Genomic DNA, 14,578 nt, shown 5'->3' on the forward strand with positions numbered 1-14,578 from the left:
TATACGTCGGAGTTTGTAGTTGCATCTAAGTTATCTGATCCTCCCGTCATCTCCGCATCCCCAGTTTTTCTCGGTCAATTCGGAGTTAAGTGACTTGGTCGAAGGGAAGAATGTGTTTATTTGGTTTTAAAATACCTGGAAATTTTATAATCTATTTCTACTAATTATGATTGATTGGAAAGCTTAGTTTATTTTTGAGTTCTAGGAATATATCCATAGTCATTTAAATATTATTATTAAACTATTAACTGTTCATTATTTCATAATCAATAAATAAACTGAAAGAGTATAAAAGCAGTAATTATATTCATATATAATATGATTCTTACAGATAGTAAGAATATTAAGGAGATAAACCTCTATTAATATTTCTCTTATTGTCACGAAGTGACACTAGCCCTTCCTGTCCTGTCCTGTCCTGTCCTGCTATATATGTGAGAGCAAGGTAGAACTTCTAGTTCTACCTCCTAGTCTTTTATGCTTTTGTAGCATAGCGGTAAAGCTTCTGAATGCTCCCAGAGGTGGTCCCGTGACACTTATATATCTTCAATTCTCGATTCTTGAAATCCTTCTCAATGATCTATAGTACTTATGTTATAATAAAAGCATCTCATATTCACAAGAGAATCTCTCTTATCGAAGTTGTTTACTCTCCGACTCATAACAAAGAATATACTAGTAAGTTCCTATGTACCTACAGTCTGATGGTTCCTCATTTTTGACTGAAGTATATTCGTGCATGCCTACAGATTGTCCTTCATAAATCAATTCGTTGACCCATCAAGCTCGCTAGTGCTAAGAAGTGACTTGTGTCCGAATTTCTGTGGAACAATTCCTAGCTTGACTGCATTCAGGATTTAAAGCCCGGTAGAAAAGGGATCGCTTAAGTTTATAGTAGTGAGATCACGATAAGTACAGCGCAGGCGCTTGACCTTCTCCCTCAAAGCTTCTGTTACAAGAGGTCCAGTATCTAGTTTGATCTGCGCAAATCCAGAGCCAGTTGTAACTTATGAATTTTGCGAGAGTGCCCGATCGGTAAATTGGTAGATGCAGAACAATAGATTGTGTTACAGATGGCATTGTGGTCTTTTATGGATGCGTTCTCCATTGTCTACCGTTTTCCGGTTGTCGAGGCAAATTTACACAACCGTATCGCCGCCATTCAGAGAAAATTTTCTAGCGGAGTAGTAGTTTCCCCAAACCCAAGTGTTTTTCTCATCCTTCTCATTTTCTCCTCCGTATCAATCTCATGCTGTTCCGGCGTGGGTAGTACAGCTGGTAAATTCGGCGTCACAGTCACGGTTCCATTTTGTTCTGCAGGAGCCCCCCGCAGCCTCATCGATTTTCATCTGTCTATGAACATGCTACAGTCAAGCATTGGGAGCGCTCATTGAAGACTTTCGGAATAAGTCGATTATGCTAAGGCAAGTAATTAGATTCGAGAACTGAATGTTGAACCAGTTGTCAAATCTGATTTCTGCTCCCTCCTTAATCGAGCGACACAAATTAGTCATAGCTGAACCCGAATATGAGAGGGTGCGTTGATCACTAGGGTGTATACTGAGAGCGAGGTTTACTCTTCCGACTAGGTGAGTGATTTTCCTGCAAACTCATACGCCTTCTCTTTTTAATGCTCGCCGCCATTGCAAAAAAAATTGACACTCTTGCGGCTGTAACGCTCGCCCCTTGAGCAAAGGTAAATTAAATTCTCGTAGAGTCTCCTGTTACCCGAAAGCTTTGATTCTTTGTTATATGAATACATATCTCATAAATCTAAAAGCAAATGATAAAAAAGATCAAGAAAAGAAGAGAAGAGGTCAGAAACCCAATTGTTCATGACGACCCCTACTCAAGCTCATCCTCTTTGTTCGTAGAAAGCCACAACCTCATCTCTACATAGTGCGAGTAGTAACACCTCTAAAGGAGACTGCAAGTTCCATCTTCTTTCCTGTCTCGCTTTAATCAACTCCCTAACCACAATTGTCTTCCCACCAAGTCTTTCCTCAAACTTCACTTCACTATCTAAACTCATGTGATCCAGAATTCCATCGCAAACTCCAGCATGGCAATCAATCTCATGGGAAGCTTCTTTGTTATCATCACGATCACAATAGCTGCAAACGCGGTTCCTGTCTAAGACGATAAAATTCATCATCGTATGAGTCACACCAACATCTATCGCCACGACAACAATCATCTTCATCATTTCCAGCACTTTCACCATGAAGGAACGAAAGTTAATTACATTTCATCTATCTCACTTGCGGATTGATCCAAAGAATTAACAGTATCGATGAAGAGTTTGAATCTAATCGGTTAGGATTCCTCAAATTTTGCAAAGTCCTTGCCTCGCAATTGTGATTCCGAAAGAAAATCATGAGCAGGTGAGATAGTAGATGCAATTTTAGGTGGCATCTTGACCCCTCGTGTCAAGTTTGAGAATTGATATCGATGATCATCGGACCTCAAAACCTTACAGGAATTTTTAGTTCAACATGCTAGACAGGCGTATTTACAACGCCCTGCGCTATTAAGAACTTATATTAGAGAGATTAATTACCGGATTGCATGTAAAAAGAGACTGAGACTTCTGGAAATCTGCATTATTATCGTTTTCAACTAATGCGAGAATTGGCTTCTTCTGCGAAGTGGAAATGTATCTTTGAAATTCTGAAGCTGTATCGCCACCGAAGAACAAGTGTCGGACTACATGTCTTCCAATATTAAGAAAATTATCTTAGCAAGTACCGCACTTGTCCTCGTCGTCGCTTTAATAATTGTACTTGAGAACGCTACTTCTGTATCGAGATGAAGTGTTTGTTCTCTGGAAGATTTATGATATGTTTTGATTTTGAAAGGATTTGGAGTGTTTTGATTTGTGTCAAGGAAAGTGGGAGGTGTATGAGATTGTAGGTTTATCACCCTGTGGTTTTGATATTTTTATTTGGTGAGCCAATAAGATAATTTATAATAATTTTCTTGTGTGAACAATGTTTCATGCAAGGACAGATGAAGACCACGTATTTGGGTATGGCTATCAGTTGAAGGAAAGGCGAGAAATAACATGTATTAGATAGTATCATTTATTGCATCATTGTATGCTCATATCGTCAGTTAAAAGGTAGTGTTGGTATCAACTTGGGGTTGATAAAGTGTATAGTACTTTAGTCTATTGTGGTTGTATTCGTTCTTGATCATTATTAACTATGGGAAGCTAGTATTTAATATAATAGAAGTGCTAGCGCTAGTGCATACGCTAGTACATATGCTAGTGCAATACAGTGCCCTCTTAGATCACATGATCGATATCCCGATACTGGCAATTCTTAAGTTGAATGGATTATATGCTTTAAGCCTAAGCCTATTATTCAATCTTAAGCACAGTATTCTATTCTTATTTCCTTAGCTCCCCTTTTACTATTCTCTTTTTATTTAATACATCATTTAAATAACTATTTTATTAATATCAATCAAGTCTTTTAAAGCTTGACATACACCGTTTTTAATTATAATATTCATAGGATTTGATTTCCTATCAATTTATTTAATCTCCATGATCTCCCTATTTTTATAGTATTATCGTAAAGTCATAATATTAATTAAAAATCGTTTTTTCTATATTTATACTGAGTTTAGTTAATAGATTATATAATAATTTAGAATCTATACAAAGTATAAATGATATTCACTTTTTAGATTTGAGAATAATATTAATAATATCTTTAATAATAGTTTCGATATCAAAATCTAGAATTAGTGTATATAGTTCAAAAGCTAATACACTCCTAATGATTCTCTTGTATTTAACCAATATCCAATAAATGATATTAGTATTACTATACTTATCTACGAGGTATATAATATAGCTGATTTGTGATGATAGATTAGTATTGTTAGTAAAGGATGTATTGATAAAAACAATTAAATTGATAGAATTCATATTGAGAGATATGAATGTAAATCCTCTTTTTGGATTGTCCATCTACCATTTGATAACTTTATTAAGTTTGATAGTATCTTTCTCCTTCGGATTTATTATTTGGGTAGTAATAGAAAGATAGTATGATGCCTCTGGTTGATATATAGTTGCAATATATATATTTCTTATGTGTTAAGCGATATACTGATTCTTCGAAATAACATTTTTTGAACTTTTTTTTTTGTTTTGTGTATATCGACATTTCCCGGTGTGACTATTCTGAGATTATTATATTGTTTTTCTTGATTCAAATAAATCCTATTATTTTTGAAAATAATCAAACCACCATTAAACTTGAGTAAATAGTTTTCAATAAACTATTCTCTGTTTTTAGCTATAAAACCAGTCTTCTTTAACTTCTCTTATTCTAAATATGCGAATCTCTTGTCTGCAATTATAAGAGTATTATCGATTTGAAGTCCTATAATATCGATATAATTAGTTAAATAGAGTAAACAAGAATTGTATATGGATTGTGTTATATTTAGTCTATCCTTATAATGGTTGTGGTAGATTCTAAACCAATGGTTTCCTACCTCTGGGATACCATATAAAGGCTTGACAATATAAAGTACATATCCATCATCAAATCCAACCTTTACTGGTGTTTCTATATAAATAGGTCTATTCAAAGTTGTAATCGACTAAATATATGCCTATATAATATCCCGTAAATAGATCTGAATATGCTTGTTTGACACTCACAAAATAGCAGCAAGTGCAAAAATAATATACTGGCTAACACATTGAATAGTTGGTGATTGTATTAAAACAATGGTTTTGTCTGTATTCTGATATACTTAAACCATTAATTGTGATTTTGCATATACTTTATTAGTTCCTTTTTCCTTTATTTCGTTAACAAATCGAGATTTAAATAGTTGTATTCCAAGCGATATGCTAACTTTTGAGATAATTTTAAAGACTCTATTCTTTATCAAATTGTCAACTTCCTTATGTCGTAATTCCTTATATTGTATAAATGTATTATCTTACAAAAATACAATCAATTGCGATTGTGGTTTATTATCGAAATCCGTTATATTGACTATATTGATCAAATTGCTATGCATTCGATGTTATAGTTGTACACCTGGTTGTACTGCTAGAGAAGGTATTTGTGGTTGTAATACAGGTATATACGATGTATCAATTACTATTGTATCACTATCATCGTTATTTATAATATTAATATTATTTGGCTCGACTTTTTCAGATTCTTTATAAAAAGGTTATACTGATGTAGATCGAAATTTAATCAGTTCACTAATAAGTTCCACTTTATATGTTTCCCCATCCGTTTTAATCAGGGTGTGTGGTTCAGTTCATTTGCCTAATGTATTATTATCTTTACCTTCTCTTTATATTAAAACTTATAAATTAAGTGATAAAGTAAGAACTAATGTTATAGATAATCCATTCCTTATTCTGAATGTCTCTATGATCTATCTTTTAGTTTGTATATGATATACTTCTGTTATAATCTTTTTTGTAACTTTTGTATGTTGAATGATTATCGGGGTTGGAGGGTTGATATTATTCAATCTGGGATATGTTTTGTAAACTAGTAATATGGGAATAAGCTTATTTGGTTTTACTGTGTCGTTTACAGCTTTCACTATCATTTATAGAATTATTATTTTCGTTAAATTGTCATTCTCAAGTTTTTTTGTCAAAATCTTATATATACAATATAATGGATAATAATATCATTCTATAATCCCTATCGAGTTGTATACCTCAACTGGTATACTCTTAATGATAATTGACATAGATTTTGTATTCTAAACAAACTCCTTATTTATAAAATTCTTTCCTATATTATGAATAATGTAATCTAGTGATCCTATATATATATCAATCCAGTACTTCTGGAGGCTGTTGAATGTATACTTAGCTGAAATGTTTTTAAAAAACCGAACTACTTGATATTGTATTGCTTTGTTGATAATATATAAAACTAATTCTCTTGTAATATATATAATATCGATGTATATAGCATAGTTAAACTTAGTATTCTTCGGTAAAGTGAATCTAAAATGTTCTGGTGACTTGCTATATATTTGATAGTGTTTATAGTATTTAGTAAAATGCTTAATAATATTATTACTCTTATTATAGCCTGTTTATTATAATATATGATAAAAACGTTGTGCGGATGGATAGCCAAATCGACAATATAGGTGTTGTAGCTCAGTAATCGTTAAATAGTAGTTATTCTGGCAAATCGACTCTTGAATAAATTGATCCATATTTACTTTTTATGTCAAAAATGTATAACCGCGTTTTCTAATAATAGAGTATTGGGATATAATGACTCTCACCTATATGTAATATATTCTACAAACCTTTGATCATATGATCGGAGAGCTAAATAGAGTTAGTTGGAGCTGGGTGGTAGTTATATACTAATCAGAGGCTATATTAGAAGCAAAGATATATATAGCTGATCATTAGAGAATGATTGCAAAAATATTTGGAATAAAAAACTACTAGTATAATAAAAATAAAAATTATTTAATAATAAAAGGAAAATAAAAATAAGATTGATATAGAACTATATCTTTATAAATCTGTGTGGGGAGTAGAGTTAGAGTATATTACAGCAGAGTGTTTGCAAAACGGAATTAGTTCTTGAAATAACAGATAATGAAGTTTTTATAATATAATTGAATCTGATTGAAGCCTATATTGGGAATAAAACTGATATCCTTAATTTAATAAACGAAAATCGATAGAATATCTTTGAAATGTTAGTGTACAGAGTTTTTATAATCCAATAATACATACAATCTGTAGGTATACTAAATTGGATATTTATAAATAATGAGAGAAATAATAGGAAGTATATAAAGGTTAGGATAATATCTATTAGAACTAATGGGAGTATATATAGAATAGGAAAAGGGATATTTTTAATATCTTATCTTTAAATATATAGGAATGGTATAGTAGTAGAGGAGTTTCGATATAGAAAGAATGCTTTTAGTAAGTTATACTCGATAATGCTTGATTGGTATTATAGTGACGGAGGATTTTAGATAGAGGTTAATCCTACAATATATATATACAATATACTCCTAATGCTTTATTTTCGATTACAAATTATATATTGAGAGAATGAATTCTATAAGCAGAGCTTTGATTAGTAAATTGGAAATATTATAGAAAGGCTATTTGGCTAGGGGTTTGAAATAGCAAGCCTGTGAGATATAGTCGGCCTTGTTGTATAGGAGAGATTTGGTAAGATAATATAAAACGGCTATTAGCTGTAAGGTGTAATATATAATGATAGTAATAGCAACACTATCTATATAGCTTGAGAGGACAGATGTATATATCAGTCTATAATCGGATACTATAGGGTAGAGAATATAATGGAAGTATTAGATAGGCTTAAGAAGTAAACAGGAATAAAGACATAAAGGAATGATTTTGATTCTAACTAGAACTTCCAAAGGTAATTATGTAATAGGTGGTTTAATATAGTCAGAAGATTCTATAGAGGCCTAGTACTAGTGGTTTTATCACAAGTGAGCCAGGAAAGCGTTTGTAGATATAGCGAATCTACTTTATATTATAAGATATTCTAGAAAGTAGTTATAATATAATTCATTTCTATCACGCCAACCCCTCTAGGACTCACCAACGGAGCACAACCGACCTTACACTGGCTTAGCATCTTCTTCAATCGGCGCCTAACATTCTTACAGCATATCAAAACGCGTACCGCGAAAGCTATGCGCATTGCATCCCACATCCAATCAATAGCTTATACAGCCTACGGACCATCTACAGCCTGCCTGCGAAAAGCAATCATTACCTATATACTCCCTATTACCCTCTTCAGCTCCGAAGTATGGTTCAATAAGCTATACAAACAACATCTAAATACAGATTATATTCCAGTCAGTATCAAGATCAAGAAACACATCAACCTAATCAGCAAAACGATTCACAATGCAGTACAGGAAGCTTTACCCGTCTACAAAACAACTCTAATAACCATATTCCTCACAAAAGCTAGTCTCTTAACTAGAATTGTTGTATTAAAGCAAGTCAAATTGAGGTTTGTGTTTTGGCTTTAGACAGTGGATGTATAATATCTATTTGTAAATCAATTGAAGTTATACATCAGAAAAAGAGGATAAGGTACAGGTATATTGAAAAATCCTATTATTAGATTGTAGAAAATAGAACAAGCAATCCCTATGATTGAGTGTTCTAGACTCCTACAGCCACACTTTTTCTCTAAATACCACACTGATTTAATTAATGGTATAAATAAAGAGGATATTACAAAAGTATTTAAAGACTGGTAGAATCTAATTCCCCAAAAAGATTACTTTGTATTCTCAAATAAATCCAAATAATACAATAAATGTGGTTATTGTGTAGGATACAGTTTTGTGATTTACCACAATAAGCAATAGATCGATAGTGGTTATGACCGCATATACGAATAGTCATATATCTTTAATACCGAGGCGATTGGCGTGTGGTGGGGATTGGAGCGCCTCCTGAACACTATTAAATGCCTTTATCAAGGCCGAATATAACTATATATTGATAGTATTTTAGTGATTTGAAAAATACAAGGAAACATTACTGATTCCTTTTAATAGGTTTATCATAAATGCCATCAAGTAATACAACACTATAATATTACAATCAAGTGGTTCTCTGGGTATACTAAAATAGAGGGTAATAAGGTAGTTGATTATCTTACCAATCAGGGTATAACTAGATTATTTGATTCTAGCCCATCATACCTCTCCATTGTTAGCAATTTTTGCTCTGTTTTATATACTAAATGTTGGTACTCAGAGAGTAAATAATGGAATACGAAAAGAGACCTGATCTCTGAAATATATAATGTATGAAAGCCGGTATATAATACCTCAAAGCCAGAAAGCTTTAAACTTTTTTATAAAGTATTATATAGATTTATAGCAATACAAACCAGATATAATGACTTTACAGCTTATCACACCAAATTCAACCATAAAAATAATAAAAATATTTATACATATAGAATCAAAAAAAGCCTATTACATTTCTTTCAATATTCAATTAATAATTAGACATATAATAACTAGTCACTTATACTAAATCGATTATAATCTGAATGGGATATAATAGTATATATTAATTGTATCCTACAATCACAATACAGCTTTATTAATCTTTTTATCAAATCTAGATTCTACATTAGAATATACCCAAACTATATATAATTATATAAATATCAATTTATTTTAATACCCTAAGGATAAGCTTTTTATTTTAATCAATCTAAAACCCGCACCGATTAGCTATAAGCATTTTGAGTGCTCTCCCAATCAATAACAATCGACCCGATTATTCGCCAATACCTGAACAATATACAAAACAAAACCCTCTAGAATAAGATCACAAATTCTTAAACAGAACAGCCACAGGATTGTTATAAGCAGTATTAAGCAAAAAAACACTAAAGGCAATAAGCCCCTAATTAGTTAACATTATACTATTATAAACAGCTGGAACACTAGCGGCCTGTAGGCCCACTCCTTAGTATATCTAGAATACCCCTTGGGAGATCAGATATTAGATGTTAATCACTATAAATAAATAAATAAATAAAATAAATAATAACAGAGTATTGATTGGTTGGATTAATGAATTTGTTGGTGATATTATTGTAAAATGCTTTAAGTCGGTCTATATTCTCAAATCCTAATAAAAATGGAATGTCGGCATCTACAATGTGAAAGTCGATATATCCAAATGGTATATTGATACAAAATGATTTTATTGATATTACAATCCCCTTTTCAAAATATATATTCGCAGTTCCTACTATTTATAGATTATATATTACCAGGCATATTTGTCGTTATATATAATATTGTTTAATTTTAATTATAGATTTATTTGTATAAGCTGTATCGATACATATACCATAAAACTTCTTGCTTATATAATTTGTGTAAAAGATATCTATTGGATTCTCTATAGGTAAAATAATCTCAATAGAGTTTTTAGTAATTGTATATAGGAAAATATTAATTAACAATTGATTAAATATTCCTGGTTATTGATAGATTTTGAATTATAAAAAAATATCTTTTCTTTATTATTATCATATCAAGATTCATAAAGAATTAACCCATTTCAATCTCTAAATTAGACTCTATATTAGTAGCCTTTCCTTATATTCAATCAATTATTAGTTCCTAGTACTATTATATACTATTGCTATTAGTCCTTAATCTTTTCCCAATATTCATATGATTTTTTTATCTTATTCCTTCTAAGAATACTTTGTCATCGATACCCCTCTTTTTTGTATATCCAGTACCCACTTATATTGATTTGAAGAATTAGATTTTATTAGAACTTATTATGGATATTGCTTTTAAACTGTTATATTTGAATTACCACCTTCTAGAGTCCCTAAAACCACCTTGATCATTATTATTACCAAATCCTCCTATCAATAAATAGCACCTTTATTTTCTTTATTCTTATATAATCTTTCCCTATATATTAATAGATTATTACAATTGATTGATATAAACCGAACACCTCTTTTTTGGGGTTAAAAACAAATCAGATTGCATGCCTTTATGTTTTTACTATATAAATATAAGTTTATTATATAGATAGGATGTTTATTGTATAACAGAATCAAATCGGTATTACAGTATACATAGTTTTTTGATTATAATAATAAGATACTTATTGAGTAGTTTATTTTTATACTTCTTTTTAATTGATTTAAGAATAATATTGTTTTATTAGATAGTATATTGTATTAATACTTTTCTTCCTCAAAGTTATTTTGTATATAAGTACAAAGCTCCTTAAATATCGATGGTAATAAATCGTAGTTAACATAAAAGAATTAAAATACATTATCCTTAAGTATAATTAGAAACGCCTTGTATTGCAAATCTATAGATATCTTGGCATATTATATAATCTCATAGAATATCGAGAGTTTGAAGTCGAAATTGTTGTTATCCCCATTATATTTCTCTTTATTGATGTAGAATTTTAATAACTGATTAAAAGATTGTTTATTGGAATAGTTGGGATATTATCAATGGTTTTTATCCCTATCGCAATTATCCCTTGTAGTTCTTTTCATTGTTGTTGTTATTATCATTGTTAGGATCTCCTTTTTCATCGTCCGTTTCCATTATCATTTCTAGTCCATTTTCATTACCATTTCCAGTTACCGTTTTTATTATCTTTTCAATCATCATCGTATTTGAAGTTGTTTTCGATAAATCTGTTTAATCATCCTGGATTTAAATTTAGGCCTTTTTAATGTTGCAATCCTTCAAAACTTTCTAAACCTGGTTTTTTGTTCATACACCTATAATAAACCTATGAGATTGATTGTATAAAGCTAGATATACTTCAATATCTATCTTTGATATCAATATTCCTTAAATACATAGTACTATACATAGCTTTCATACATCCATCTAATAAATCTTTGCGAATTGTCCAACCATAAATATATTGACGTTATTATAAAAGACCCAGTAAGCTTGTTATTGTTGATGTTCTTATAGTTATATTGTTTGTGTTTGAATTTAACATATTTAATAAACTCTCTAGTATCAAATACAATATCCTTATTATTAATCTATTATTCCTTTAATAAACTTAACCACTCCTTACAGTACTCCTTTTCCTTCTCTATATATAAATCCTTATTGATAACCTTAGGGGCGGTTGAATTGATGGCATTGTTACTGTCCGATATAATGATATATGAAAATAAATATTTCGTAAGTTGTAGGTATTTCGAAAGTTGTAGATATGGGTATAAATGTTTTTGAAAGGGTAAAAGGGTGTTTTATAAAGGTATTTAGATAAAAGTTTGTGGGTTACCCTGTACAGTGTACAGTACAAAGGCTAATGCATAATGGACGCAAGCTCGATTCGTTTATAATTGACAAAATCGACCTTTTGAATATATTTTTCTGATACAATTATCCGGAGTATACTTTTTAGTATAATAAAGAAGATAGTATACTATATTAAGTATAATAATATTTTCTTTATAGTCTCTTCAGAATTTCTATCAATTTTAAAAACCACTTCAAAACACCTAGTGTTTTGTAGTAAAATCCAAGGCTCTAATTTGTGATATCACTAATTAATATTGGTATCAATTTGGGGTTAATAAAGTGTATAGTACTTTAATCTATTATGATTATATTTGTTCTTAATCATTATTAACTATGGGAAGCTAGTATTTAATATAGTAGAAGTGCTAGCGCTAGTGCATACGCTAGTACATACGCTAGTGCAATACAGTGCCCTCTTAGATCACATGATCGATATCCCGACAGGTAGACACTAGGTACTCGCTTAGATGAGTAGCGACCAAACAATCCTCACCAAAACTCCCCCCGGATCTACTCCTGTCGAGTAGGTACAGAGACTAATACAGTACCAGTTGATCACACCATCCTTTGCTCTCATACCAGTTATGCTCCAATTAACTCTGAGATTCTCTGGAATTCAATCAAACTCAAAGCTCCCTGCGATTCGATTAATTCTTCATTCCCTGATTCAGTCATTCCACAATTCAACATGATCTTCGATTTTGCTATCAACAAATCTTAGCTATGCTCGAGGAAAAGATACCTAGGTGCCATAAATTTTTTAATTCTTATAGTTCAAATTTCAAAACAATGAATTGTCTCAAAAAATCTTAGGGTATACCACGCCAGAGCAGAGCTACACGCCAATCTTCCCCTCTCCCTTTTTCGCTTCCTCTATGTATGATATATAAAATCACTTAATCTCAACTCTCTCATCTGATTCAATATCCCCTCCAGCCTTATTTATGATGAATTAAAAGATGCGAATGTGATGGATGGGTGGATGGAAATATAGATGAATGGATCTATGAGTGGATAGAAATTGACGAGAAAGAGTTGTTTACCACCTTTAGGATCTGATAAACCACTTTTTACAATTAACATACACATTACTACTGATTCAATGTTACTTCACAGCAATATTCACAAATATTATAACAGCATAAACATAGCAATGTCAAGAAGTACTGACTGGCATTATTTGATACCTATCTAAAACTAAACCTTGATGCACTTCATATTATCTCTTCTTATCCATCAATAGTACTAGCTATAATAAATCAAAATAGGTATCTGTGTTTAACTCCACTCTAACTTTCCATACTCCGTATTCAATGTTTGTATTTTATATCATCATAGAGACATTTACCCCTCACTCTCGCTCCCAACCCACCAATACCTTTCTTCTAGTTCCTCTACTTCATCCCCTCAATTTCATGAAACCTTACTTTTTCCTCTAGGAAAAAAAAATTTCTGTATACATGGAATCAGATCTCTGTCTTCGTAATCCTTCAGAATTTTCCTTTGACATTCTCAGTATTGGTATCTCTCTTGGACTTATCCACTTCAAGAGCTGCATCCCATTTTCGAATCGATTTCTGGACCTCAGCCTTTTGTTTTCGAACACAACTTTCGTGATCAGAAGATGGTTTGTTCCCTGTATTTGATTGTATACTTTGAAGACCGCGCACTACTGATAACCAAAAATTGAAAGGCTTTATACAAGTATTGGCATAATGATTGTGGAAAGCCGAACCACGGTCATTCAAGATGTTATAAACTTGATTCCCACCAGTCTTGTCCGCGTCAATCAGGAGTTTGATATCTTTTTTTGACGCTCCATATATCGCATCTAAAAGGATGTCATAAGATTCAGGATCTTTATCGGCTAGCTTAATCACTGTGTCCAAATCAGTTTGATGTGCGGATCGATTTCGTTGCTTTCTAGCGGTACTCATCGAAGTTGACTCATATATCTTCTGCGTAGAATCCGTGTTGTCACGCGTCATTTCCCATAGTCGCTTTCTCATATTGACCGTCTCTCCCTCATATCTTAACGCCTTCTCTCTTTCCAATCTTTCAGTCTTCACTTTCTCTGCTTCCAAGACTCTTTCCAATCTTTCAGTCCTCACTTTCTCTCTTTTCACTCCCTAATATCTGCTTTCAGCTCCTTCAACTTTTCGTCAAATGTGAGGTTCTTTTTCTCGTGAAGGCTGGGATTGTTTGTGATTATCTTCTCGTGTGTGATGGTATCTCTGTGGCCAACCAATTTCATCATATCTAATTGCTCCTTGACCGTTTTGTTGATTGATTCAAAACAATCCTTTTCAAATAGCCCGATGTCTTCATGACTGAGAGGAATGCTCCCTAGGAGGTGATAGGCTACATCTATTTGATCCTACATTATTATTAGCAAAGTACACCTTATGTGATTATACAGCAAAGTTGATCTTTGCTGAATATAGAATTTGAGGGTAGGTGTCAAGGATTTCAATTAGAGAAATATAGGGAGGAACGAACATGTTTAAGATAGGATTGCCTTTGTATATTGTGAAAAATATTGAAATGTGGTCTACATTTGCGTGATTTGTTGAGGAGTGCATTCGAGATGGGTGAACTCCAAAGGCTTTGTCGGATCATTCTGCTAGTAAAGGAATGAAGCAAGGACTGGACTAGTATGTAGAATCTAGAAGCATAGGGTGGCCATGAG

General features: G+C 31.9%; 1 protein-coding gene across 1 annotated transcript; it reads right to left on the reverse strand.

Moving 5' to 3' along the window:
- Positions 1-13,379: 13,379 nt before the first annotated feature.
- Positions 13,380-13,898, reverse strand: EAF02_009776 (uncharacterized protein; the record flags this gene model as incomplete). The annotated part of the gene is made up of 1 exon (XM_038905824.1): positions 13,380-13,898. The coding sequence occupies one exon, from the start codon at positions 13,896-13,898 to the stop codon at positions 13,380-13,382; it is 519 nt and encodes a 172-aa protein (XP_038754247.1).
- Between the last annotated feature and the right edge of the window lie 680 nt (positions 13,899-14,578).

This window comes from Botrytis sinoallii (assembly GCF_014898435.1).
Source record: "Botrytis sinoallii strain Bc 23 chromosome Unknown BSIN_022, whole genome shotgun sequence".
In the NCBI taxonomy this organism is placed as follows: domain Eukaryota; kingdom Fungi; phylum Ascomycota; class Leotiomycetes; order Helotiales; family Sclerotiniaceae; genus Botrytis; species Botrytis sinoallii.